This window comes from Barbatula barbatula (assembly GCF_947034865.1).
Source record: "Barbatula barbatula genome assembly, chromosome: 18".
Classification (NCBI taxonomy): Eukaryota; Metazoa; Chordata; class Actinopteri; order Cypriniformes; family Nemacheilidae; genus Barbatula; species Barbatula barbatula.
The window spans coordinates 4,586,162-4,613,217 of NC_136781.1; the positions used below are offsets into that span (position 1 = coordinate 4,586,162).

General features: G+C 39.1%; 3 protein-coding genes across 5 annotated transcripts; all 3 read left to right on the forward strand.

Moving 5' to 3' along the window:
* The first annotated feature begins 1,335 nt into the window (after positions 1 to 1,335).
* LOC306907967 (saxitoxin and tetrodotoxin-binding protein 2-like) lies at positions 1,336 to 19,125 on the forward strand. 3 transcript variants are annotated; one of them, XM_079480510.1, is made up of 6 exons: positions 1,336 to 1,500; positions 1,616 to 1,758; positions 1,862 to 1,926; positions 2,004 to 2,114; positions 2,464 to 2,568; positions 2,665 to 2,817. In XM_079480510.1, the coding sequence occupies exons 1-6, from the start codon at positions 1,384 to 1,386 to the stop codon at positions 2,715 to 2,717; spliced, it is 594 nt and encodes a 197-aa protein (XP_079336636.1). In that variant the 5' UTR covers positions 1,336 to 1,383; the 3' UTR covers positions 2,718 to 2,817. The 3 variants fall into 3 exon arrangements, with proteins under 3 accessions (XP_079336636.1, XP_079336637.1, XP_079336635.1); XM_079480511.1 differs by lacking the exon at positions 2,665 to 2,817 and adding an exon at positions 18,942 to 19,125 and having other exon boundaries at positions 1,350 to 1,500; XM_079480509.1 differs by lacking the exons at positions 1,336 to 1,500; positions 1,616 to 1,758; positions 1,862 to 1,926; ... (1 more) ...; positions 2,464 to 2,568; positions 2,665 to 2,817 and adding exons at positions 17,615 to 17,791; positions 17,904 to 18,046; positions 18,148 to 18,212; ... (1 more) ...; positions 18,741 to 18,845; positions 18,942 to 19,116.
* LOC306907970 (saxitoxin and tetrodotoxin-binding protein 2-like) lies at positions 12,430 to 14,517 on the forward strand. The gene is made up of 6 exons (XM_079480515.1): positions 12,430 to 12,600; positions 12,715 to 12,847; positions 12,949 to 13,013; positions 13,091 to 13,201; positions 13,539 to 13,643; positions 13,740 to 14,517. Exons 2-6 carry the CDS (start codon positions 12,726 to 12,728, stop codon positions 13,790 to 13,792), a joined length of 456 nt encoding a protein of 151 aa, XP_079336641.1. The 5' UTR covers positions 12,430 to 12,600; positions 12,715 to 12,725; the 3' UTR covers positions 13,793 to 14,517.
* Positions 19,126 to 24,469: 5,344 nt separating the features above from the next.
* On the forward strand, positions 24,470 to 26,562 carry LOC306907428 (saxitoxin and tetrodotoxin-binding protein 2-like). Its single transcript, XM_079479490.1, has 6 exons — positions 24,470 to 24,637; positions 24,751 to 24,893; positions 24,995 to 25,059; positions 25,137 to 25,247; positions 25,588 to 25,692; positions 25,789 to 26,562. The coding sequence occupies exons 1-6, from the start codon at positions 24,521 to 24,523 to the stop codon at positions 25,839 to 25,841; spliced, it is 594 nt and encodes a 197-aa protein (XP_079335616.1). The 5' UTR covers positions 24,470 to 24,520; the 3' UTR covers positions 25,842 to 26,562.
* Positions 26,563 to 27,056: the final 494 nt, after the last annotated feature.

Below are 27,056 nucleotides of genomic sequence, written 5' to 3' on the forward strand. Positions count from 1 at the left end.
CAAGACTACAGGTTTAGCCTTTACTTTGGCCCGTATACATCTCAAAAGAAACGTAGGCCTACGGTTTCCTGGCGTTTCGGTTCAAGTTCATAGTTATGAAAACCACCAGGTGTGGCTGTCTCTTCATATATTCCTTAAAGGGATACTTCACCCAAAATGTGAAAATTCTGCCAATTCCTTCTGATGAACACAGAGAAAGATATTTGGAAGAATGCTTATAACCAGACATATTTTGCCACCAATGAAAAAACACAATATAGTACCAGTCTAATCCCTGTATGGGAAATTGTCTTTATAAAATATTATGCTTACAAATGTCAGGAGGTATAGTGTTATCCTAAATGTGAAATAAATTCATTGGTGACGGTCTGCGAAACAGAAAAACTCTTCAGAACACTGAATCGGAACCAAAAATAATCAGTTTGACTTGCTTGAATATATTTGATGCATTGATATATTTTTGAAGGGAAAGTTGATTGTTTGTTTTTGTGTGCATACAATAGAGGTCAGAGGGGTTTGGCTACCAACATTTTTCAAAATAACTTTTGTGTTTTGCACAAAGTTTTCTGGTGAATTAATTTCTTTAAATATAACTTTTTTTGCATTAAATTGTTGTATTTCCAGTGTTGCCGTTGTGAATTTCTTGCTCCTCAAAGTCCACAATTTTAATTCCAGTTTACTGGAACAGGTCCCCCTATTGCATCACTTCAGACAAACAGATGAAAAGATGTGTTCACGAGTTCACTTTAGCAAATAATTAAATATGCGGCAATTAATTAAGCAGAGAATGTAGTATGTGTAATATTTGGAGTTAGATGTCTGATAACTGATGCTGCTGCCAACATGACAACATGTGCCAGCATCCTGAATCTGCGGCACACAACTGCATAGCACATGCTCTAAACCTGGTTGTGAAGAAGGCAATAGAACAAACACCCGGAGTAGTGGATATTACACTAAAGGCAAGAAAAATAGTTGCTCATTTCAGTTCCAGCACAACAGCAAGAGAAAGATTATTGGTGTTACAAAATCAGATGGGCAAACCAAATCATAAATTGACACAAAAAGGTTTTTGTTAAATTGCTTTACATTCTGACTTCATTGAACATGCCTTCAACAAAATAACTAATATATGTTTAATTAATGGCTAATGTTTTTACAGATCAAGTCGAGGAAAAAGTATGGAATCACTAAATGTTGAGTAAAAATTGTGGAACGTAGCACCGCCTGTACTGCTGTGATTGCTAATGACAGGCAGCTGCGTAATTATGTGCACGTGCTCCTCCCAAACTTTGTTAATAAAACATCATGCCTACATAAGGCACCTGTACCGCTCTGGCAATACGACAACATTATCTGAATTGGTCTTTTAGAAACGCTGCAATGTCTAACTGGTTTGTCTCAGCGGCTCTTCTGTGCCTTTTCTGTAGAAGTCAGGCCACGGTGTCAGAGTGCGAAGAGGTCACAAAACCACTCGACCTGAAAGATGACTACAAAAGTGTAAGTGACCTAATGTTTTTTTGTACATTTTAAATTCCATTGGACACTTGTCTATTGGTTAGCCATATCACAATTTTCAGACTGTTATTGCATTGCTGTATTTTCTTTTACCCAGATCATGGGGGAATGGATCTTCCTTGAGGGCATAGCTGATCACCATTTCTACACAAGCATTCTGAAAACAGTGACCAGCGCCTGGATAGTTTTTGGTCCCAGTTCTCATGAAGACACTGTGACCCTCAGTCAGGGGACCATGCTGTAAGAGTTTAAAAACGTTACGTTCCTTGTCATGTGTGTTCTGGTTAAGTCAGTATGACAATTGTTTTGTGTTTACTAATATTTGATGATTCGTCCCCGTTAGAGGAGGAAGGTGTGCTTATAAGACCCTTAACATAACTGTTGAAGACAGTACAGGTTATGCTAATGGTAAGTTATAAATCTTTTTAATTTAAGACTCCGATGTTCTGAGCTTTAATATATTTTATGCTGATGTTGGTTAATAGAGACAGACACATCAAAAGAGGGAAGATTTTTGCCGTCGTGTCAAAACTGCCTCACCATTAGCATGAACGGCACAGTAGAAAATGAGACCATGAAGTTGCTCTACTTGTACAGTAAGTTACTTGTGGCATGTAGACTGTTTGTTACATTAGATTTTTCAGATTCATAGATGAGTCTTAAGGTTAGACCTAGACTAAAATGAATGTTTGAACTATCTTTACTAATAACTTGGCCCTGACAACCTTTAAAACATGTCAGTGCCCTTTTGTCAAGATGCACGCCAGTAATGTCTTATGCATTTTTATAAATGTGACAAATCTTTTAGTTTAATTTGGGTCTAGTCCTGGTTCTAGCTAAACCATGTCTGTAAAATCGGGCCATTGTCCAGTAAGTTAATATTATATAGTGGTTGACTGTTGTTGAAAAACATGTGCATATGATATTTCTCATTTGGTGCTACAGCGAGAAAAGGTCACCAAAATGAAACCGATTTGGCCTTGTACTGGAAACAAGCTCAGTGTCTTGGCTTCAGAAGAGAACCCAAGTACTCGTATGATGGTGTATCAGGTTTGGCCAAAATAAAGACTAATTCACTTTAGAAATTGTTCAAAATATAAACTGAATTGCAGTGTAAATTACATGTTTTTCTTTGACTCTCTGCAGACTTGTGTTATATGGAAGAGACTGACCAGGAGAATGTGGACAAATTAGGTTGATTCTAAATGATGGAAAATAAAATTATTATAAAAAAATGTCTTGTTTGAAATATTTGAGTATCTCAAACTTGCCTCATCACCACATATACAGGTACATCTCAAATTTGAACATGAAAAGGTCAATATTTTATTAATCATTTCAGAAAGTGAAAATCATATACTATATAGATTCATTACATGTAGGGAACTATTCAAAGCCTTTGGCTTAACCGACGGTCTGCTTGCCGTCTCTCGTTGCAGAACACACTAAATACACATGCGCTAATACTTTCTCCCAAACATCATAAAATAGAGAATGTGTCTGTCCCCCGGATTAGCAAACATAAAATAATGCATAAACCTCTCAAAGGTAATTTAATTAACGTTTAACTAAACATGAACATATTACAAATAATCAACTGTAACGACTCGGATTGCTAAATATTAGATCTCTCTCTAATAAAGCACTTTTTGTTAACAATATGATAACCGATCATAAAATAGACATGCTCTGTCTAACAGAAATATGGCTAAAGCCAGATGATTATATTGCTTTAAATGAGTCTGTCCCCCAAGATTATTATAAACGCGAGCCTCGCCTAAAAGGCATGCTCACCGTAACTCTTTTAGCATTTCTCAGAAGTCTAATCCTAAATACAATTCTTTTGAAGTCATGGTACTTTCATGCATCAATACCTAATACTAAGGACAAAACATCTAAAATTTATTCTGGCTATTGTATATAGGCCTCCAGGGCACCACACAGATTTTATTAAAGAATTTGGTGGGTTCTTATCAGAACTAGTACTGGCTGCAGACAGAGTCCTTGTTGTTGGTGACTAACATTCATGTAGATAAAGATACAGACGCTTTAGGAATGGCTTTTAAAGACACTCTTACTCCATGGGCGTTAGTCAACATGTGTCGGGACCTACTCACCTTCGTAATCATACTTTAGATTTAATATTGTCTTACGGTATAAACGTGGACGACGTAAAATCCTTCAGCAGAGCGAAGACATTTCGGATCATTATCTGGTATCATGCTTGCTTCACTACCCAATGGTGGCAAATCAAACTCCTAGTTACAAATATTGTTGAACAATAACTTCGACTACAAAAGGTGCGTTTCTTGATAATTTGCCTGAATTGTCTCAAATCTCTAGCATGAGTAATAACGTTGAAGATCTTGACTTTACCATTGAAAATATTAATGCCACCTTCTCAGAAACGCTAGACATAGTTGCTCCTCTGCGCTTGAAGAAGATTAAAAATGACGGACCGACACCGTGGAATAATGAACTCACTCAGGCTCTAAAGAAAGCGGCACGAAAAATGGAGCGCAACTTTAAGAAAACTAAATTAGAGGTATTTCGTACTGCCTGGAAAGATAATATTAAAAAATACAGAAAAGCTCTAAAAACGTCTAGATCTGCCTACCTTTCATCGCTAACAGAAGAAAACCAGCATAACCCTAGGTTTTTATTTGATACAGTGGCTAAATTAACCAAAAATAAATCGTCAGCGACTTCTGATTCTGTATACCAGCATAGCAGTGATGATTTTATGAACTATTTCACAAATAAAATCCAAGATATTAGAGAAAAAATTATAACTATGCAACCAGAAGTGAATCCCGCTGAACAAACGACTAACTACAACGCCTCTGAGGAGAAATTACGTTTATTTTCTACTATAGATCACGATGAACTCTCTAAAATCATTAGATCATCTAAATCAACTTCATGCATGTTAGACCCTATACCTACAAATCTACTGAAAGAGATGCTCCCAGAAATAATAGATCCTCTACTTAGCATTATTAACTCATCTCTGACATTATGACATGTGCCTAAAGCATATAAGGTGGCTGTTATAAGGCCCCTTGTCAAAAAACCCCATCTGGACCCTGGAGAACTAGTTAACTACAGACCTATTTCGAATCTGCCTTTCTTATCTAAAGTTCTGGAAAAAGTAGTCTCAATTCAAATATGCTCCTTCCTCCAAAGGAATGAGATAAATGAAGATTTCCAGTCTGGATTTAGAGCACATCACAGTACAGAGACTGCTCTGATTAGAGTTACAAATGATCTGCTTATGGCGTCCGACCGAGGTTGTATCTCCTTATTGGTGCTGCTAGATCTTAGTGCTGCATTCGACACCATTGACCACAGCATGCTCCTACATAGACTCGAAAATGATGTCGGTATTAAGGAAATAGCTTTGAAATGGCTTAGATCTTATTAATGCGACCGTTTTCAATATGTAGCGATAAACAATGAGGTATCACGCAAATCGCAAGTCCAGCACGGTGTACCACAGGGCTCAGCCTTAGGGCCTATGCTCTTCGCATTATACATGCTACCTCTAGGAGATATAATAAAGCGACACAGAGTAAGCTTTCACTGTTATGCTGATGATACGCAACTTTATATTTCCTCGAAGCCTCATGAAACACAGCAATTCCATCGACTAGTGGAATGCATAGTCGATATAAAAAAGTGGATGAGTAGCAATTTTTTATTACTGAACTCGGACAAAACTGAAGTGTTACTTATCGGACCGAAAACCCCCCTACGTAACAACCAAGAATACTGCTTAACTATTGATGGATCTTCCATAAAACCCTCATCTTCAGCTAAGAATCTTGGCTTTATATTCGATAGTACTCTGTCATTTGAGAACCAGGTCGCCAACACCTGTAAAATTGTGTTTTTCCATCTTAAAAATATATTAAAAATATGGCTGTCACCATCAGATGCAGAGAAGCTTATACATGCCTTTATGACATCAAGACTAGATTACTGTAATGTACTATTAGGTGGTTGCCCTGCAGGCCTATTACAAAAACTCCAACTGGTCCAAAATGCGGCAGCTCGAGTTCTTACGCGTACAAAAAAGTATGAGCATATCAGCCCGGTTCTATCAACCTTGCACTGGTTACCTATAAAGCATCGCATAAACTTTAAAATCTTGCTTATTACATATAAAGCCTTGCATGGTTTAGCTCCTTACTACTTGAGAGAACTTCTAACGTATTATAGTCCATCACGTACACTACGCTCTCAGGTGTCAGGTCAGTTGGTAATACCTAGAATTTCAAAATCAAGTGCAGGCGGCAGATCCTTTTCCTATGTAGCGCCTAAACTTTGGAACAGTCTTCCCTGCACTGTCCGGGAGGCAGACACACTCTGTCAGTTTAAATCTAGACTAAAGACGCATCTTTTTAATCTTGCATACACTACACTATCATAATATATATATTTCAAAGATCTAGGCTGCAGTTATATCAACCGGAACCAGGGACACTTCCAATAACAACTGATGCATTTATTGCATCAAAGAGTGCAGAACAGTACTCTATTCTCAGCCAGTCTTGTCTCATTGTTCCAAGGTTACCAGAGCGGGCAGGATGCAGTCCATGTCATGATTCCGCTATCATGTAGTTACACTGTACTTGTATATGTGTAATGACAATAAAGTTGAATCTAATCTAATCTAATGTCATGTTTATTCTTGGTCTTGCAGCGGAGTCATGGCATAGCCTTAGGTTTTGTGTGAGAAAGACATGGCTTTGTTTTGATTCTGACTTGCCATGTGCTTTCTCGTGTCTCGTCAGTGTTTCCCGCCCTTTTGTCTCGTTAACCTTCCCTGAGTGTTTCAGTACCTGCACCTGCCCCTTAATTATCCTGTGTTTGGTCCCCTATAAGACATCCTCGTGTTCATTGTCCTGTGCTCGTTCATTGTATGCTGTACATGTTTCCTGCACCATAGGTAGAGTTATTTGGTCATGTCAAGTTCTGGTCTGTTAATGTTAAGTTACCTAGTGTTTTGTTATTTTTGCCCCCCTTGTGGGAAGTGATTGTTTTCGGTTTTTGTATTTAGTTGATTTAGAGTTTTCCCCCATCGTGGGTGTTTGTTTTGTATCTATTTTGTTATTAAAGTCTGTTTGTTAACCCCTTCATCCCCGTGTCTGCCTGCACTTGGGTTCTTCCACCACGTCCACCCTCCACGTTCACGACAGAATGAACGAGCCAAAGCAGAACCCAGCAGGCAGATTGGAGGCAAGGCGAGCGACCCAGGCTCGTCGCCTCCTGTGTTTACGTCAGGGGCACTCTGACGTTTTAGAGTTTGCGGACCGCTTTTTTGAGGTGGCAGGGGAGATAGCCACAGTGAGCAGGAACAGATGGTCCTGTTCAATGGCGGACTCAACCAACCTCTAGAGGGGTGGGAGATGCAAATGCTGAGACTGCTGGGCTTCACTGACCTGATCAGGTATGCCATGAATCGGCCGGAGCCCAGGGTCTCAGCTCAACCCAGTCTTTCCCCCCCGCTGGCCGCCATCCCCGAGGGCCGTACCCTGCAAATCGGGGTTGTGGGCCTCTCCTCACCCTCTGCGACCTCCACCTCATCCACCACACCATCTCCTACAGTCTCCCCACCTGCAGTCAGCCTTCGGGGCAAGAGGGGAAGGCGAGAATCTTGGGGGTCCTCGTCAGAGGCCTCCAACCCGGAGACAGCCACGCCATTCACCTCCTTCCTCCAGCCGACCACCAGACGGGTGCCTCGGCTGAAGAAGAAGAGGCAACGGAGGGTGGTCTCAAGTCCGGTGGTCTCAAGTCCGATGGTCTCAAGTCCGGTGGTCTCAAGTCCGGTGGTCTCAAGTCCGGTGGTCTCAAGTCCGCTGGTCTCAAGTCCGGTGGTCGGTCCTGCCTTTCAGCCGGCGTCAAGTCCTGTTCCTCAGCCAGCCTTTCAGCCGGCGTCAAGTCCTGTTCCTCACCCGGCCTTTCAGCCGGCGTCAAGTCCTGTTCCTCAGCCGGCCTGCCAGCCGGCCCCTCCCAGAACCTCTGGGACTCTGCGCTCTCGAGCGCCGCCCCCCAGGGTGTCCCCTAAGTCCCCTGGGACTCCGCACTTCCGAGCGCCAGGGACAAAGACTGTTCCCCCTTGTCCCAACCCCTTTGGACTTCCCCCCTTTGACTCATTTTTTCCCCCCATGAACTTTGTTGTTCCCACTCCCCCCCTCCCTTGTTTGTTATTTTAATTATGTCACCTCAACCCTATTGTTATTTATTCTTGTCTGCCCATAATCTTGTTTAGTATGTTTTGCCTTGTCGTTGTCCCAGTCTGCCTTGTCTTGTCAGTCTACCCCTTGATGAACACCTGGAGGTGTTCATTTAAGGGGGGGGGGGGGGCTTATGTCATGATTCCGCTATCATGTCATGTTTATTCTTGGTCTTGTAGCGGAGTCATGGCATAGCCTTAGGTTTTGTGTGAGAAAGACATGGCTTTGTTTTGATTCTGACTTGCCATGTGCTTTCTCGTGTCTCGTCAGTGTTTCCCGCCCTTTTGTCTCGTTAACCTTCCCTGAGTGTTTCAGTACCTGTACCTGCCCCTTGTTAATTATCCTGTGTTTGGTCCCCTATAAGACATCCTCGTGTTCATTGTCCTGTGCTCGTTCATTGTATGCTATACATGTTTCCTGCACCATAGGTAGAGTTATTTGGTCATGTCAAGTTCTGGTCTGTTAATGTTAAGTTACCTAGTGTTTTGTTATTTTTGCCCCCCTTGTGGGAAGTGATTGTTTTCGGTTTTTGTATTTAGTTGATTTAGAGTTTTCCCCCATCGTGGGTGTTTGTTTTGTATCTGTTTTGTTATTAAAGTCTGTTTGTTAACCCCTTCATCCCCGTGTCTGCCTGCACTTGGGTTCTTCCACCACGTCCACCACCACGTTCACGACAGTCCAAGGTTACCGGAGCGGGCAGGGCGCAATCCATTCCCAGACCTGACAAATGCTGGACGAAGGACGTGGCGACTTTACAAAACTTCAGTCGCTATTAGATTATTAATGATAATTTTAAATCTAACTTTTTTTATTTTGCCTTGTTGTACAAGCACTGTCGAGCTTGTGCAGAGGCAGCAGTTTTTGCCAGAGGGGAACTGGAATCCTCTGGTTAGGCCTGGTTTACCTCTGAGGTTTTTTTCTCCTCCAATTGAGTTTTGGGTTCCTCGCCACCGTTTGCATACTGTTTTGCACTGTTTGCCTGACCGGGGGGGGCTGCTAGAATTTGATAGTCTTATTTAATTAACACTGCATATAGGAATTTATTGTGTGTCTGATATTTGACCTGTGTTTTGACTTCCATAACCTTTTATGTTTTACTTATTATAGTCAATGTTTTCTTGTACAGCTGCTTTGTAACAATGAAAATTGTAAAAAGCGCTATATAAATAAAGCTGACTTGACTTGACTTTATCTGTAAACCAGCGCAATTACAAGAAGTAAAGAGAACACCAAATTCTGTCTCAAATTACAATATTTAATGGCATCAATAAACAATTCTATTTAAACAGAAACGTAAGGCTTCTGAAAAGTGTTCATATCACTCATTATTTGGTTGGGCCTCATTTTGCATAAATTTTGCACTCTTCAAGACTCTGGGACCTTGATTTCCAAATGAAATGCAAAATTACTTTCATCTGAAAAATGGACTTTGGTCCAATGTTTTCCAAAGTATATATCATATATGGGTTTCACTTTCTGTATTGAGACAAAAAATATTGACCTTTTTCACCATATACATTTTTTTAGATGTACCTGTAAGTATATAAGCATTTGTGCAGATGGTTTGAAATGTGAAGATGAAAAGTTTAAAATCTGAATGCCATTTCAAGCATTATTTAAAGTGAAAATAATAAAATATATGTTAAGTAGGGTGGATTTCCGATGTGCTAAATTTGAAGACTTTTGATTTTGAAGTATCATATCCACAGTTTAGCAGCAGATGATATTATGCATTGCAATGCAAAAGACGACAGTGTGCTTTGTATGATTCAACTTTACTCTCTTCTATTTTATTCTTAGGCAGATTTTCTTTTAATAATAATTTGCTTGCTGATTGTGATTTTAGTTTCTTACATATACTAAAATAAATGTAAGAGCTGTCCATATGGAAAACAACTTGTACGGACAAATCTTAAAATACATAATTGTTTCCTCTCAAAATGCACACATGTAATGTTTTTAGGAAGTCGTGTCTGTTAAAATCACTTAAATATCCCAATTAAACTAAAGCCTAGTCTTGGTTTAAGATAATCCACCCCGTTATGAATTAAATCACATTTGTGCAAGAGATCTTTTGATCTCAACGTATAACACAATAAAAATCTCACAAATATTAATATGTAATATTATGTACATGTGTTATTGCCACTTTATTTGGCACAATAAAGACAGACGCACTTAACTGTTAATCATTAAAATTGGGTCATTTGGTAGTATACAAAACCAGAGGAAAATATTGCAGGATTGACCTATCCTCAAACTTCCCAAACCATCTGACCACTGTATTTTCATGACTTTGTCTGTCATTTAAAAATCTGTTCCCACCAGACAAAATAGTTTTAATCTGAGCATAACTAGAACACAATGTGCTCATAATATGCAACATTCCATGACTTGTCAATGACCTTTAAGAATTGTATTAAATTTTCATAATTTTTCCACATCTGGAAATCCCAGTTTTATAAACGGACCATTCAAGGTTTTACATGTCCTATTAAAAGGACACTGTACATAAATACAACTTTGTAACTTTTAAAGTTGTCTTGCTTTGATCAGAAACTGAATGCCAAGTTCCTAAAGTTGTTGTGTTAAAGTGACAGTTAAAAAGTCATAGTGAGCAGAAATAAAACAAACAGTAGTAACAGAAAGTGTCCAGTAGGGATCACTGCAGTGTTCAGACATGGACAGTCCCAGTGATGATGTTTATCTCGGTCCGATCGTTCGATCTGATTTACATAACAAACATAAAAGTAACATAAACTAGATGATAAAGGGTGTTGGACTACTGACCACTAATAAAGATGATGGCATGATCTGCGTGTCTCTCCAGAACAGCTCGCAGAGGAAGAGAAGACGGAAGAGCTGAGCAGACCAACTCTGCTCACACCCCACATACTCTGCCCTGAAGAAAGAATGAGAGAGAGAAACTAAATTTATATTAATCTAACCGTTCATTTTTTAACGCTTCAATCTCAAACTTTGGCTGTATATCGTAATCTTGGGTTGAAACGTAAAATTGCAGGTTATTTTATGAATTTATCTTTACTTGGATTAAAATCACATTTTACAAAATTTTGCCCCGACAGCTCAATTTATGAATCATAAATATAAGCCTACCAATGAGAATATTATAGGTTAAGGAACATTTATAACCCTGTGCCAGGAGGTTAACATCAACATACATCCCAAAATATCCAAAACAAGTACAATAACCCATTCCTGGGCCACATCTTATTTACCTGGAATACAAGACTACAGGTTTAGCCTTTACTTTGGCCCGTATACACCTCAAAAGAAACGTAGGCCTACGGTTTCCTGGCGTTTCGGTTCAAGTTCATAGTTATGAAAACCACCAGGTGTGGCTGTCTCTTCATATGTTCCTTAAAGGGATACTTCACCCAAAATGTGAAAATTCTGCCAATTCCTTCTGATGAACACAGAGAAAGATATTTGGAAGAATGCTTATAACCAGACATATTTTGCCCCCATTGACTACCAATGAAAAAACACAATATAGTACCAGTCTAATCCCTGTATGGGAAATTGTCTTTATAAAATATTATGCCTACAAATGTCAGGAGGTATAGTGTTATCCTAAATGTGAAATTAATTCATTGGTGACGGTCTGCGAAACAGAAAGACAGGTCCCCCCTATTGCATCACTTCAGACAAACAGATGAAAAGATGTGATCACGAGTTCACTTTAGCAAATAATTAAATAGGCAGCAATTAATTAAGCAGAGAATGTAGTATGCGTAATATTTGGAGTTAGATGTCCGATAACTGATGCTGCTGCCAACATGACAACATGTGCCAGCATCCTGAATCTGCGGCACACAACTGCATAGCACATGCTCTAAACCTGGTTGTGAAGAAGGCAATAGAGCAAACACCCGGAGTAGTGGATATTACACTAAAGGCAAGAAAAATAGTTGCTCATTTCAGTTCCAGCACAACAGCAAGAGAAAGATTATTGGTGTTACAAAATCAGATGGGCAAACCAAATCATAAATTGATCCAGGAGGTGGATACGCGATGGAACAGCACATATGCCATGTTAGAGCATCTTTCTGCTCAGAGGGAGCCAGTAGGTGCTGCTTTGGTAACTTTGAAGACAAACCTCACACCTTTGACTTCAGTAGAGTATCAGATAGTAAATGAATGTCTTGGTGTAATGTGTCACTTCAATGAGGCTTCCACTGAATTGTCAGAGGAGAAGAGAGTGTCAGGGTTAAAGGTTATTCCACTAATACAAATGCTGAGGCATGCAATGACCTCAAAGAACTCACAGGTTCAAAATGAGACAGCTTTGCAATTGGGCAAATTATGGAATCAACACACTTTTAGATGATGTTCATCAAGGTTTTTTACTTTATAGCAAACAGAAAAATCACAGATGTGACACAAAAAGGTTTTTGTTAAATTGCTTTACATTCTGGCTTCATTGAACATGCCTTCAACAAAATAACCAATATATGTTTAATCAATGGCTTATGTTTTTACAGATCAATACGAGGAAAAAGTATAGAATCACTAAATGTTGAGTAAAAATTGTGGAACGTAGCACCGCCTGTACTGCTGTGATTGCTAATGACAGGCAGCTGCGTAATTATGTGCACGTGCTCCTCCCAAACTTTGTTAATAAAACATCATGCCTACATAAGGCACCTGTACCGCACTGGCAATATGACAACATTATCTGAATTGGTCTTTTAGAAACGCTGCAATGTCTAACTGGTTTGTCTCAGCGGCGCTACTGTGCCTTTTCTGTAGAAGTCAGGCCACGGTGTCGGAGTGTGAAGAGGTCACAAAACCACTCGACCTGAACGATGACTACAAAAGTGTAAGTGACCTAATGTTTTTTATACATTTTAAATTCCATTGGACACTTGTCTATTGGTTAGCCATATCACAATTTTCAGACTGTTATTGCATTGATGTATTTTCTTTTACCCAGATCATGGGGGAATGGATCTTCCTTTTTGGCACCATTTCTACACAAGCATTCTGAAAACAGTGACCAGCGCCTGGATAGTTTTTGGTCTCAGTTCTCATGAAGACACTGTGACCCTCAGTCAGGGGACCATGCTGTAAGAGTTTAAACGTTACGTTCCTTGTCATGTGTGTTCTGGTTAAGTCAATATGGCAATTGTTTTGTATTTACTAATATTTGATGATTCGTCCCCGTTAGAGGAGGAAGGTGTGCTTATAAGACCCTTAACATAACTGTTGAGGACAGTACAGGTTATGCTAATGGTAAGTTAAGAGTCTTTTTAATTTAAGACTCCGATGTTCTGAGCTTTAATATATTTTATGCTGTTTTTGGTTCATAGAGACAGACACATCAAAAGTGGGAAGATTGTTGCCGTCGTGTCATAACTGCCTCACCATTAGCATGAACGGCACAGTAAAAAATGAGACCATGAAGTTGCTCTACTTGTACAGTAAGTTACTTATGGCATGTAGACCGTTCATTACATTAGATTTTTCAGATTCATTGAGTCTTAACGGTTGGCGTAGTTCAAACATTCATTTTAGTCTATCTTTACTAATAACTTGCCCTGACAACCTTTCAAAACATGTCAGTGCCCTTTTTGTCAAGATGCACACCAGTAATGTCTTATGCATTTTTTTAAATGTGACAAATCTTTTAGTTTAATTTGGGTCTAGTCCTGGTTCTAGCTAAACCATGTCTGTAAAATCGGGCCATTGTCCAGTAAGTTAATATTATATACAGTGATTGACTGTTGTCTATTGACTATTTCTCATTTGGTGCTACAGCGAGAAAAGGTTTCCAAAATGAAACTGATTTGGCCTTGTACTGGAAACAAGCTCAGTGTCTTGGCTTCAGAAGAGAACCCAAGTACTCGTATGATGGTGTATCAGGTTTGGCCAAAATAAAGACTAATTCACTTTGCAATTCAGTTTATATTATGAACAATTTCTAGTGTAAATTACATGTTTTTCTTTGACTCTCTGCAGACTTGTGTTATATGGAGAAGACTGACCAGGAGAATGTGGACAAATTGGGTTGATGATAAATGCTGGTATCTTTTAGAAATGATGGAAAATAAAATTATTAAAACAAATGTCTTGTTTTCATAAGCTGTTTGAAGTATTTGAGTATCTCATCTTGCCTCTCATCACCACATATACAGGTACATCTCAAATTTGAATATGAAAAAGGTCAATATTTTATTAATCATTTCAGAAAGTGAAAGTCATATACTATAGAGATTCATTACATGTAGGGAAATATTCGAAGCCTTTATCTGTAAACCAGCGCAATTCCAAGAAGTAAAGTGAACCCCAAATTCTGTGTCTCAAATTACAATATTACAAGGGATCAATAAACAATTCTATTTTAAACAGAAATGTAAGGCTTCTGAAAAGTGTTCATATCACTCATTATTTGGTTGGGCCTCATTTTGCACACTTCAAGACTCTGGGACCTTGATTTCCAAATGAAATGCAAAATTACTTTCATCTGAAAAAAGGACTTTGGTCCAGTGTTTTCCAAAGTATATATCATATATGGGTTTCACTTTCTGTATTGAGACAAAAAATATTGACCTTTTTCACCATGTACATTTTTTTTAGATGTACCTGTAAGTATATAAGCATTTGTGCAGTTGGTTTGAAAGATGAAAAGTTTAAAATCTGAATGCCATTCAATCATAAAAGTGAAAATAAAATCTATGTTAAGTAGGGTGTATTTCCGATGTGCTAAATTTGAAGACTTTTGATTTTGAAGTATCATATCCACAGTTTAGCAGCAGATGATGTTATGCATTGCTATACAAAAGACAACAGTGTGCTTCGTATGATTCAACTTTACTCTCTTCTATTTTATTCTTAGGCAGATTTTCTCTTAATAATAATTTGCTTGCTGATTGTGATTTAAGTTTCTTACATTTAGTCATTTAGCAGACGCTTTTATCCAAAGCGACTTACAGATGAGGAAACATTGGAAGCAATTATAACAACATAGGCCACAAAATACGTAAGTGCATCAAACTAGTCCATTAAAGCCTAGCACAGTATAAAAAGCTAAGAATAGTGAGGTTAGTACCTTTTCTTTTATAAAGGAAAGGGAAGAGAATTAGGAAAAATTAATCAACGACGTGTTGACGGAAGAGATGCGTTTTAGGCGTTTTTTAAAGATGGCAACCGAGTCTGCTGATCTTGTAGCAGCGTGTAGATCATTCCACCAATGTGGAACAGATCCAGAGGTATGGGAGAGTGACTTTTTTCCTTTTTGGGATGGTACCACTAGTAGTTGTTCCTTTGCAGACCGCAGTGATCTGGCAGGAACATAGATCTGCATTAGCGAGTGGAGATACGATGGTGCGGACCCGGTGGTGGTCTTGTAGGCCAGGAGCATAGCTTTGAACTTTATGCGGGCGGCAACAAGGAGCCAGTGTAACCTGAAGAAGAGCGGGGTTACATGCGCTCTCTTCGGTTCATTGAAGACCACTCTTGCCGCCGCATTCTGGATCATCTGGAGAGGTTTGCTTGTGCAAGCAGGAAGTCCAGCCAGAAGCGCATTGCAATAATCCAGTTTGGACAGGACAAGAGCCTGGCCTAGGACTTGCGTAGAGTGCTCCGATAGGAAAGATCTAATTTTCCTAATGTTGTAGAGAATGAATCTACAGGACCGGGTGGTGCTGGCAACATGACTTGTGAGGTTAAGCCGATCATCGATTACCACTCCCAGGTTTCTGGCTGTGCTGGACGGTGTAATCGTTGATGAACCTAGTTGAATGGCAAGGTTGTGGTGAATCTTTGGGTTGGCTGGGATCACAAGCAGTTCCGTTTTTGCAAGGTTTAGCTGCAGGTGATGATCCTTCATGCAAAGCGAGATGTCACTCAGGCATGCCGCAATGCGAGCAGCGACCGTCGGATCGTCCGATTCAAATGACAAGTAGAGTTGTGTGTTGTCGGCATAGCAGTGATAGGAGAAGCCATGCTTCTGAATGACCGAGCCGAGGGATGTCATGTAAATGGAGAAGAGTAGCGGTCCAAGCACTGAGCCCTGTGGCACCCCCGTGTTGAGCTGTTGGGACGCGGAGAGCTCATCTCTCCAGGATACTCTGAATGACCTACCCGAGAGGTAGGATGCAAACCATTGCAACGCCATTCCAGAGACACCCATAGCACTGAAAGAAGCCACGAGGATGTGATGATTGACAGTGTCAAAGGCAGCAGACAGATCCAGTAGGATGAGCACAGATGACATGGATGATGCTTTTGCCAGTCTCAGGGCTTCGATGACTGAGAGCAGTGCAGTCTCTGTGGAATGACCGGTTCTGAACCCAGACTGATTGCTGTCTAGGAGGTTGTTTTGCATGAGAAAGGAGGAGAGCTGGCTGAACACAACTCGCTCCAGGGCTTTGGCGATGAAGGGAAGAAGGGAGACAGGCCTGTAGTTTCCTAGCAGTGTAGGGTCCATGGTGGGTTTCTTTAGAAGCGGTGTGATGCGGGCCTCTTTGAACGCTGTGGGAAATGTCCCAGTGGTGAGCAAAGAGTTGATGATGTGGGTCAGAGCAGGCACAACCATTGGAGAGATGGCCTGGAGGAGATGGGTGGGGATGGGATCAAGTGGGCAGGTGGTAGGGTGGTTGGAGCCAATGACCTTGGAGACATCAGCTTCAGACAGAGGAGAAAAGGTGGGGAGCACACACGTGTCAGGGATGTGGGCGGGTTCGACAGGTAGAGAACTGGCTGCTGATGGCAGTAGTTTTCTTTACGAAGAAAACTACTTCTTACATATACTAAAATAAATGTAAGAGCTGTCCATATGGAAAACAACTTGTACGGACAAATTTTAATATACATAATTGTCTTGTCTCATAATGCACACATGTAATGTTTTTAGGAAGTCGTGTCTGTTAAAATCACTTAAATATCCCAATTAAACTAAAGCCTAGTCTTGTTTTAAGATAATCCACCCCGTTATGAATTAAATCACATTTGTGCAAGAGATCTTTTGATCTCAACGTATAACACAATAAAAATCTCACAAACATTAAAATGTAATATTTACATGTGTTATTGCCACTTTATTTGGCACAATAAAGACAGACGCACTTAACTGTTAATCATTAAAATTGGGTCATTTGGTAGTATACAAAACCAGAGGAAAATCCTGCAGGATTGACCTATCCTCAAACTTCCCAAACCATCTGACCACTGTATTTTCATGACTTTGTCTGTCATTAAAAATCTGTTTCGACCAGACAAAATAGTTTTAATCTGAGCATAACTAGAACACAATGTGCTCATAAAATGCAAATTCCATGACTTGTCAATGACTTTCAAGAACTGTATTCAATTTATATTACATTTGTAGTGAAATTTACTCACTTACTTACTTCAATGAGGCTTCCACTGAATTGTCAGAGGAGAAGAGAGTGTCAGGGTTAAAGGTTATTCCACTAATACAAATGCTGAGGCATGCAATGACCTCAAAGATCTCACAGGTTCAAAATGAGACAGCTTTGCAATTGGGCAAATTATGGAATCAACACACTTTTAGATGATGTTCATCAAGGTTTTTTACTTTATAGCAAACAGAAAAATCACAGATGTGACACAAAAAGGTTTCTGTTAAATTGCTTTACATTCTGGCTTCATTGAACATGCCTTCAACAAAATAACTAATATATGTTTAATCAATGGTTTATGTTTTTACAGATCAAGTCAAGGAAAAAGTATAGAATCACTAAATGTTGAGTAAAAATTGTGGAACGTAGGACCGCCTGTACTGCTGTGATTGCTAATGACAGGCAGCTGCGCAATTATGTTCACGTGCTCCTCCCAAACTTTGTTAATGAAACATCATGCCTACATAAGGCACCTGTACCGCACTCGCAATATGACAACATTATCTGAATTGGTCTTTTAGAAACGCTGCAATGTCTAACTGGTTTGTCTCAGCGGTGCTTCTGTGCCTTTTCTCTAGAAGTCACGCCACGGTGTCGGAGTGTGAAGAGGTCACAAAACCACTCGACCTGAACGATGACTACAAAAGTGTAAGTGACAATTTTTTTTGTACATTTTAAATTCCATTGGACACTTGTCTATTGGTTAGCCATATCACAATTTTCAGACTGTTATTGCATTGATGTATTTTCTTTTACCCAGATCATGGGGGAATGGATCTTCCTTGAGGGCATAGCTGATCACCATTTCTACACAAGCATTCTGAAAACAGTGACCAGCGCCTGGATAGTTTTTGGTCTCAGTTCTCATGAAGACACTGTGACCCTCAGTCAGGGGACCATGCTGTAAGAGTTTAAACGTTACTTTCCTTGTCATGTGTGTTCTGGTTAAGTCAATATGGCAATTGTTTTGTATTTACTAATATTTGATGATTCGTCCCCGTTAGAGGAGGAAGGTGTGCTTATAAGACCCTTAACATAACTGTTGAGGACAGTACAGGTTATGCTAATGGTAAGTTAAGAGTCTTTTTAATTTAAGACTCCGATGTTCTGAGCTTTAATATATTTTATGCTGATGTTGGTTCATAGAGACAGACACATCAAAAGTGGGAAGATTGTTGCCGTCGTGTCATAACTGCCTCACCATTAGCATGAACGGCACAATAAAAAATGAGACCATGAAGTTGCTCTACTTGTACAGTAAGTTACTTATGGCATGTAGACCGTTCATTACATCAGATCTTTCAGATTCATAGATGAGTCTTAACGGTTGGCGTAGTTCAAACATTCATTTTAGTCTATCTTTACTAATAACTTGCCCTGACAACCTTTCAAAACATGTCAGTGCCCTTTTTGTCAAGATGCACACCAGTAATGTCTTATGCATTTTTTTAAATGTGACAAATCTTTTAGTTTAATTTGTGTCTAGTCCTGGTTCTAGCTAAACCATGTCTGTAAAATCGGGCCATTGTCCAGTAAGTTAATATTATATACAGTGATTGACTGTTGTCTATTGACTATTTCTCATTTGGTGCTACAGCGAGAAAAGGTTTCCAAAATGAAACTGATTTGGCCTTGTACTGGAAACAAGCTCAGTGTCTTGGCTTCAGAAGAGAACCCAAGTACTCGTATGATGGTGTATCAGGTTTGGCCAAAATAAAGACTAATTCACTTTGCAATTCAGTTTATATTATGAACAATTTCTAGTGTAAATTACATGTTTTTCTTTGACTCTCTGCAGACTTGTGTTATATGGAGAAGACTGACCAGGAGAATGTGGACAAATTGGGTTGATGATAAATGCTGGTATCTTTTAGAAATGATGGAAAATAAAATTATTAAAACAAATGTCTTGTTTTCATAAGCTGTTTGAAGTATTTGAGTATCTCAAACTTGCCTCTCATCACCACATATACAGGTACATCTCAAATTTGAATATTATGAAAAAGGTCAATATTTTATTAATCATTTCAGAAAGTGAAAATCATATACTATATAGATTCATTACATGTAGGGAAATATTCGAAGCCTTTATCTGTAAACAAGCGCAATTCCAAGAAGTAAAGTGAACACCAAATTTTGTGTCTCAAATTACAATATTACATGGGATCAAGAAACAATTCTATTTTAAACAGAAATGTAAGGCTTCTGAAAAGTGTTCATATCCCTCATTATTTGGTTGGGCCTCATTTTGCACTCTTCAAGACTCTGGGACCTTGATTTCCAAATGAAATGCAAAATTACTTTCATCTGAAAAAAGGACTTTGGTCCAGTGTTTTCCAAAGTATATATCATATATGGGTTTCACTTTCTGTTTTGAGACAAAAAATATTGACCTTTTTCACCATGTACATTTTTTTAGATGTACCTGTAAGTATATAAGCATTTGTGCAGTTGGTTTGAAATATGAAGATGAAAAGTTTAAAATCTGAATGCCATTCAAGCATTATTTGAAGTGAAAATAAAATCTATGTTAAGTAGGGTGGATTTCCGATGTGCTAAATTTGAAGACTTGATTTTGAAGTATCATATCCACAGTTTAGCAGCAGATGATGTTATGCATTGCAATACAAAAGACGACAGTGTGCTTTGTATGATTCAACTTTACTCTCTTCTATTTTATTCTTAGGCAGATTTTCTTTTAATAATAATTTGCTTGCTGATTGTGATTTAAGTTTCTTACATTTACATTTAGTCATTTAGCAGATGCTTTTATCCAAAGCGACTTACAGATGAGGAAACATTGGAAGCAATTATAACAACATAGGCCACAAAATACATAAGTGCATCAAACTAGTCCATTAAAGCCTAGCACAGTATAAAAAGCTAAGAATAGTGAGGTTAGTACCTTTTCTTTTTTTTTATAAAGAAGGAAAGGGAAGATAATTAGGAAAAATCAATCAGCGACGTGTTGACGGAAGAGATGCGTTTTTAGGCGTTTTTTAAAGATGGCAACCGAGTCTGCTGATCTTGTAGCAGCGTGTAGATCATTCCACCAATGTGGAACAGATCCAGAGAAGGTATGGGAGAGTGACTTTTTTCCTTTTTGGGATGGTACCACTAGTCGTTGTTCCTTTGCAGACCGCAGTGATCTGGCAGGAACATAGATCTGCATTAGCGAGTGGAGATACGATGGTGCGGACCCGGTGGTGGTCTTGTAGGCCAGGAGCATAGCTTTGAACTTTATGCGGGCGGCAACAGGGAGCCAGTGTAACCTGAAGAAGAGCGGAGTTACATGCGCTCTCTTCGGTTCATTGAAGACCACTCTTGCCGCCGCATTCTGGATCATCTGGAGAGGTTTGATTGTGCAAGCAGGTCCAGCCAGAAGCGCATTGCAATAATCCAGTTTGGACAGGACAAGAGCCTGGCCTAGGACTTGCGTAGAGTGCTCCGATAGGAAAGGTCTAATTTTCCTAATGTTGTAGAGGATGAATCTACAGGACCGGGTGGTGCTGGCAACATGACTTGTGAGGTTAAGCCGATCATCGATTACCACTCCCAGGTTTCTGGCTGTGATGGACGGTGTAATCGTTGATGAACCTAGTTGAATGGCAATGTTGTGGTGAATCTTTGGGTTGGCTGGGATCACAAGCAGTTCCGTTTTTGCAAGGTTTAGCTGCAGGTGATGATCCTTCATCCAAAGCGAGATGTCACTCAGGCATGCCGCGAGCAGCGACCGTCGGATCGTCCGATTGAAATGACAAGTAGAGTTGTGTGTCGTCGGCATAGCAGTGATAGGAGAAGCCATGCTTCTGAATGACCGAGCCGAGGGATGTCATGTAAATGGAGAAGAGTAGCGGTCCAAGCACTGAGCCCTGTGGCACCCCCGTGTTGAGCTGTTGGGACGCGGAGACCTCATCTCTCCAGGATACTCTGAATGACCTACTCGAGAGGTAGGATGCAAACCATTGCAACGCCATTCCAGAGACACCCATAGCACTGAGAGAAGCCAAGAGGATGTGATGATTGACAGTGTCAAAGGCAGCAGACAGATCCAGTAGGATGAGCACAGATGACATGGATGATGCTTTTGCCAGTCTCAGGGCTTCGATGACTGAGAGCAGTGCAGTCTCTGTGGAATGACCGGTCTTGAACCCAGACTGATTGCTGTCTAGGAGGTTGTTTTGCATGAGAAAGGAGGAGAGCTGGTTGAACACAACTCGCTCCAGGGCTTTGGCGATGAAGGGAAGAAGGGAGACAGGCCTGTAGTTTCCTAGCAGTGTAGGGTCCAGGGTGGGTTTCTTTAGAAGCGGTGTGATGCGGGCCTCTTTGAACGCTGTGGGAAATGTCCCAGTGGTGAGCAAAGAGTTGATGATGTGGGTCAGAGCAGGCACAACCATTGGAGAGATGGCCTGGAGGAGATGGGTGGGGATGGGATCCAGTGGGCAGTTGGTAGGGTGGTTGGAGCCAATGACCTTGGAGACATCAGCTTCAGACAGAGGAGAAAAGGTGGGGAGCACACACGTGTTAGGGATGTGGGCGGGTTCGACAGGTGGTGGCGTAGAGAACTGGCTGCTGATGGCAGTAGTTTTCTTTACGAAGAAAACTACTTCTTACATATACTAAAATAAATGTAAGAGCTGTCCATATGGAAAACAACATGTACGGACAAATCTTAAAATACATAATTGTCTTGTCTCAAAATGCACACATGTAATGTTTTTAGGAAGTCGTGTCTGTTAAAATCATTTAAATATCCCATTAAACTAAAGCCTAGTCTTGGTTTAAGATAATCCACCCCGTTATGAATTAAATCACATTTGTGCAAGAGATCTTTTGATCTCAACGTATAACACAATAAAAATCTCACAAATATTAAAATGTAATATTATGTACATGTGTTATTGCCACTTTATTTGGCACAATAAAGACAGACGCACTTAACTGTTAATCATTAGAATTGGGTCATTTGGTAGTATACAAAACCAGAGGAAAATCCTGCAGGATTGACCTATCCTCAAACTTCCCAAACCATCTGACCACTGTATTTTCATGACTTTGTCTGTCATTAAAAATCTGTTTCCACCAGACAAAATAGTTTTAATCTGAGCATAACTAGAACACAATGTGCTCATAATATGCAACATTCCATGACTTGTCAATGACCTTTAAGAATTGTATTAAATTTTCATAATTTTTCCACATCTGGAAATCCCAGTTTTATAAACGGACCATTCAAGGTTTTACATGTCCTATTAAAAGGACACTGTACATAAATACAACTTTGTAACTTTTAAAGTTGTCTTGCTTTGATCAGAAACCCGAGTGCCAAGTTCCTAAAGTTGTTGTGTTAAAGTGACAGTTAAAAAGTCATAGTGAGCAGAAATAAAACAAACAGTAGTAATAGAAAGTGTCCAGTAGGGATCACTGCAGTGTTCAGACATGGACAGTCCCAGTGATGATGTTTATCTCGGTCCGATCGTCCGATCTGATTTACATAACAAACATAAAAGTAGCATAAACTAGATGTTAAAGGGTGTTGGGCTACTGACCACTAATAAAGATGATGGCATGATCTGCGTGTCTCTCCAGAACAGCTCGCAGAGGAAGAGACTCTGCTCACACCCCACATACTCTGCCCTGAAGAAAGAATGAGAGAGAGAAACTAAATTTATATTAATCTAACCGTTAAAAATTTTAACGCTGCAATCTCAAACTTTGGCTGTATATCGTAATCTTGGGTTGAAACGTAAAATTGCAGGTTATTTTATGAATTTATCTTTACTTGGATTAAAATCACATTTTACAAAATATTTGCCCCGACAGCTCAATTTATGAATCATAAATATAAGCCTACCAATGAGAATATTATAAGTTAAGGAACATTTATAACCCTGTGCCAGGAGGTTAACATCAACATACATCCCAAAATATCCAAAACAAGTACAATAACCCATTCCTGGGCCACATCTTATTTACCTGGAATACAAGACTACAGGTTTAGCCTTTACTTTGGCCCGTATACATCTCAAAAGAAACGTAGGCCTACGGTTTCCTGGCGTTTCGGTTCAAGTTCATAGTTATGAAAACCACCAGGTGTGGCTGTCTCTTCATATATTCCTTAAAGGGATACTTCACCCAAAATGTGAAAATTCTGCCAATTCCTTCTGATGAACACAGAGAAAGATTTTTGGAAGAATGCTTATAACCAGACATATTTTGCCCCCATTGATTACCAATGAAAAAACACAATATAGTACCAGTCTAATCCCTGTATGGGAAATTGTCTTTATAAAATATTATGCTTACAAATGTCAGGAGGTATAGTGTTATCCTAAATGTGAAATTAATTCATTGGTGACGGTCTGCGAAACAGAAAAACTCTTCAGAACACTGAATCGGAATAAAAAATAATCAGTTTGACTTGCTTGAATATATTTGATGCATCGATATCTTTTTGAAGGGAAAGTTGATTGTTTGTTTTTGTGTGCATACAATAGAGGTCAGAGGGGTTTGGCTACCAACATTTTTCAAAATAACTTTTGTGTTTTGCACAAAGTTTTCTGGTGAATTAATTTCTTTAAATATAACTTTTTTTGCATTAAATTGTTATATTTCCAGTGTTGCCGTTGTGAATTTCTTGCTCCTCAAAGTCCACAATTTTAATTCCAGTTTACTGGAACAGGTCCCCCTATTGCATCACTTCAGAAAAAAAGATGAAAAGATGTTTTTACAAGTTCACTTTAGCAAATAATTAAATAGGCGGCAATTAATTAAGCAGAGAATGTAGTATGTGTAATATTTGGAGTTAGATGTCTGATAACTGATGCTGCTGCCAACATGACAGCATGTGCCAGCATCCTGAATCTGCGGCACACAACTGCATAGCACATGCTCTAAACCTGGTTGTGAAGAAGGCAATAGAACAAACACCCGGAGTAGTGGATATTACACTAAAGGCAAGAAAAATAGTTGCTCATTTCAGTTCCAGCACAACAGCAAGAGAAAGATTATTGGTGTTACAAAATCAGATGGGCAAACCAAATCATAAATTGACACAAAAAGGTTTTTGTTAAATTGCTTTACATTCTGACTTCATTGAACATGCCTTCAACAAAATAACTAATATATGTTTAATTAATGGCTTATGTTTTTACAGATCAAGTCGAGGAAAAAGTATAGAATCACTAAATGTTGAGTAAAAATTGTGGAACGTAGCACCGCCTGTACTGCTGTGATTGCTAATGACAGGCAGCTGCGTAATTATGTGCACGTGCTCCTCCCAAACTTTGTTAATAAAACATCATGCCTACATAAGGCACCTGTACCGCACTGGCAATACGACAACATTATCTGAATTGGTCTTTTAGAAACGCTGCAATGTCTAACTGGTTTGTCTCAGCGGCTCTTCTGTGCCTTTTCTGTAGAAATCAGGCCACGGTGTCGGAGTGTGAAGAGGTCACAAAACCACTCGACCTGAACGATGACTACAAAAGTGTAAGTGACCTATGTTTTTTGTACATTTTAAATTCCATTGGACACTTGTCTATTGGTTAGCCATATCACAATTTTCAGACTGTTATTGCATTGCTGTATTTTCTTTTACCCAGATCATGGGGGAATGGATCTTCCTTGAGGGCATAGCTGATCACCATTTCTACACAAGCATTCTGAAAACCGTGACCAGCGCCTGGATAGTTTTTGGTCTCAGTTCTCATGAAGACACTGTGACCCTCAGTCAGGGGACCATGCTGTAAGAGTTTAAACGTTACGTTCCTTGTCATGTGTGTTCTGGTTAAGTCAATATGGCAATTGTTTTGTATTTACTAATATTTGATGATTCGTCCCCGTTAGAGGAGGAAGGTGTGCTTATAAGACCCTTAACATAACTGTTGAGGACAGTACAGGTTATGCTAATGGTAAGTTAAGAGTCTTTTTAATTTAAGACTCCGATGTTCTGAGCTTTAATATATTTTATGCTGATGTTGGTTCATAGAGACAGACACATCAAAAGTGGGAAGATTGTTGCCGTCGTGTCATAACTGCCTCACCATTAGCATGAACGGCACAATAAAAAATGAGACCATGAAGTTGCTCTACTTGTACAGTAAGTTACTTATGGCATGTAGACCGTTCATTACATCAGATCTTTCAGATTCATAGATAAGTCTTAACGGTTGGCGTAGTTCAAACATTCATTTTAGTCTATCTTTACTAATAACTAGCCCTGACAACCTTTAAAACATGTCAGTGCCCTTTTTGTCAAGATGCACACCAGTAATGTCTTATGCATTTTTTTTAAATGTGACAAATCTTTTAGTTTAATTTGTGTCTAGTCCTGGTTCTAGCTAAACCATGTCTGTAAAATCGGGCCATTGTCCAGTAAGTTAATATTATATACAGTGATTGACTGTTGTCTATTGACTATTTCTCATTTGGTGCTACAGCGAGAAAAGGTCACCAAAATGAAACCGATTTGGCCTTGTACTGGAAACAAGCTCAGTGTCTTGGCTTCAGAAGAGAACCCAAGTACTCGTATGATGGTGTATCAGGTTTGGCCAAAATAAAGACTAATTCACTTTAGAAATTGTTCAAAATATAAACTGAATTGCAGTGTAAATTACATGTTTTTCTTTGACTCTCTGCAGACTTGTGTTATATGGAGAAGACCGACCAGGAGAATGTGGACAAATTGGGTTGATGATAAATGCTGGTATCTTTTAGAAATGATGGAAAATAAAATTATTAAAACAAATGTCTTGTTTTCATAAGCTGTTTGAAGTATTTGAGTATCTCATCTTGCCTCATCACCACATATACAGGTACATCTCAAATTTGAATATGAAAAAGGTCAATATTTTATTAATCATTTCAGAAAGTGAAAGTCATATACTATAGAGATTCATTACATGTAGGGAAATATTCGAAGCCTTTATCTGTAAACCAGCGCAATTCCAAGAAGTAAAGTGAACCCCAAATTCTGTGTCTCAAATTACAATATTACATGGGATCAAGAAACAATTCTACTTTAAACAGAAATGTAAGGCTTCTGAAAAGTGTTCATATCACTCATTATTTGGTTGGGCCTCATTTTGCATGAATTTTGCACTCTTCAAGACTCTGGGACCTTGATTTCCAAATGAAATGCAAAATTACTTTCATCTGAAAAAAGGACTTTGGTCCAGTGTTTTCCAAAGTATATATCATATATGGGTTTCACTTTCTGTTTTGAGACAAAAAATATTGACCTTTTTCACCATGTACATTTTTTTAGATGTACCTGTAAGTATATAAGCATTTATGCAGTTGGTTTGAAAGATGAAAAGTTTAAAATCTGAATGCCATTCAATCATAAAAGTGAAAATAAAATCTATGTTAAGTAGGGTGTATTTCCGATGTGCTAAATTTGAAGACTTTTGATTTTGAAGTATCATATCCACAGTTTAGCAGCAGATGATGTTATGCATTGCTATACAAAAGACAACAGTGTGCTTCGTATGATTCAACTTTACTCTCTTCTATTTTATTCTTAGGCAGATTTTCTCTTAATAATAATTTGCTTGCTGATTGTGATTTAAGTTTCTTACATTTAGTCATTTAGCAGACGCTTTTATCCAAAGCGACTTACAGATGAGGAAACATTGGAAGCAATTATAACAACATAGGCCACAAAATACATAAGTGCATCAAACTAGTCCATTAAAGCCTAGCACAGTATAAAAAGCTAAGAATAGTGAGGTTAGTACCTTTTCTTTTATAAAGGAAAGGGAAGAGAATTAGGAAAAATTAATCAATGACGTGTTGACGGAAGAGATGCGTTTTTAGGCGTTTTTTAAAGATGGCAACCGAGTCTGCTGATCTTGTAGCAGCGTGTAGATCATTCCACCAATGTGGAACAGATCCAGAGAAGGTATGG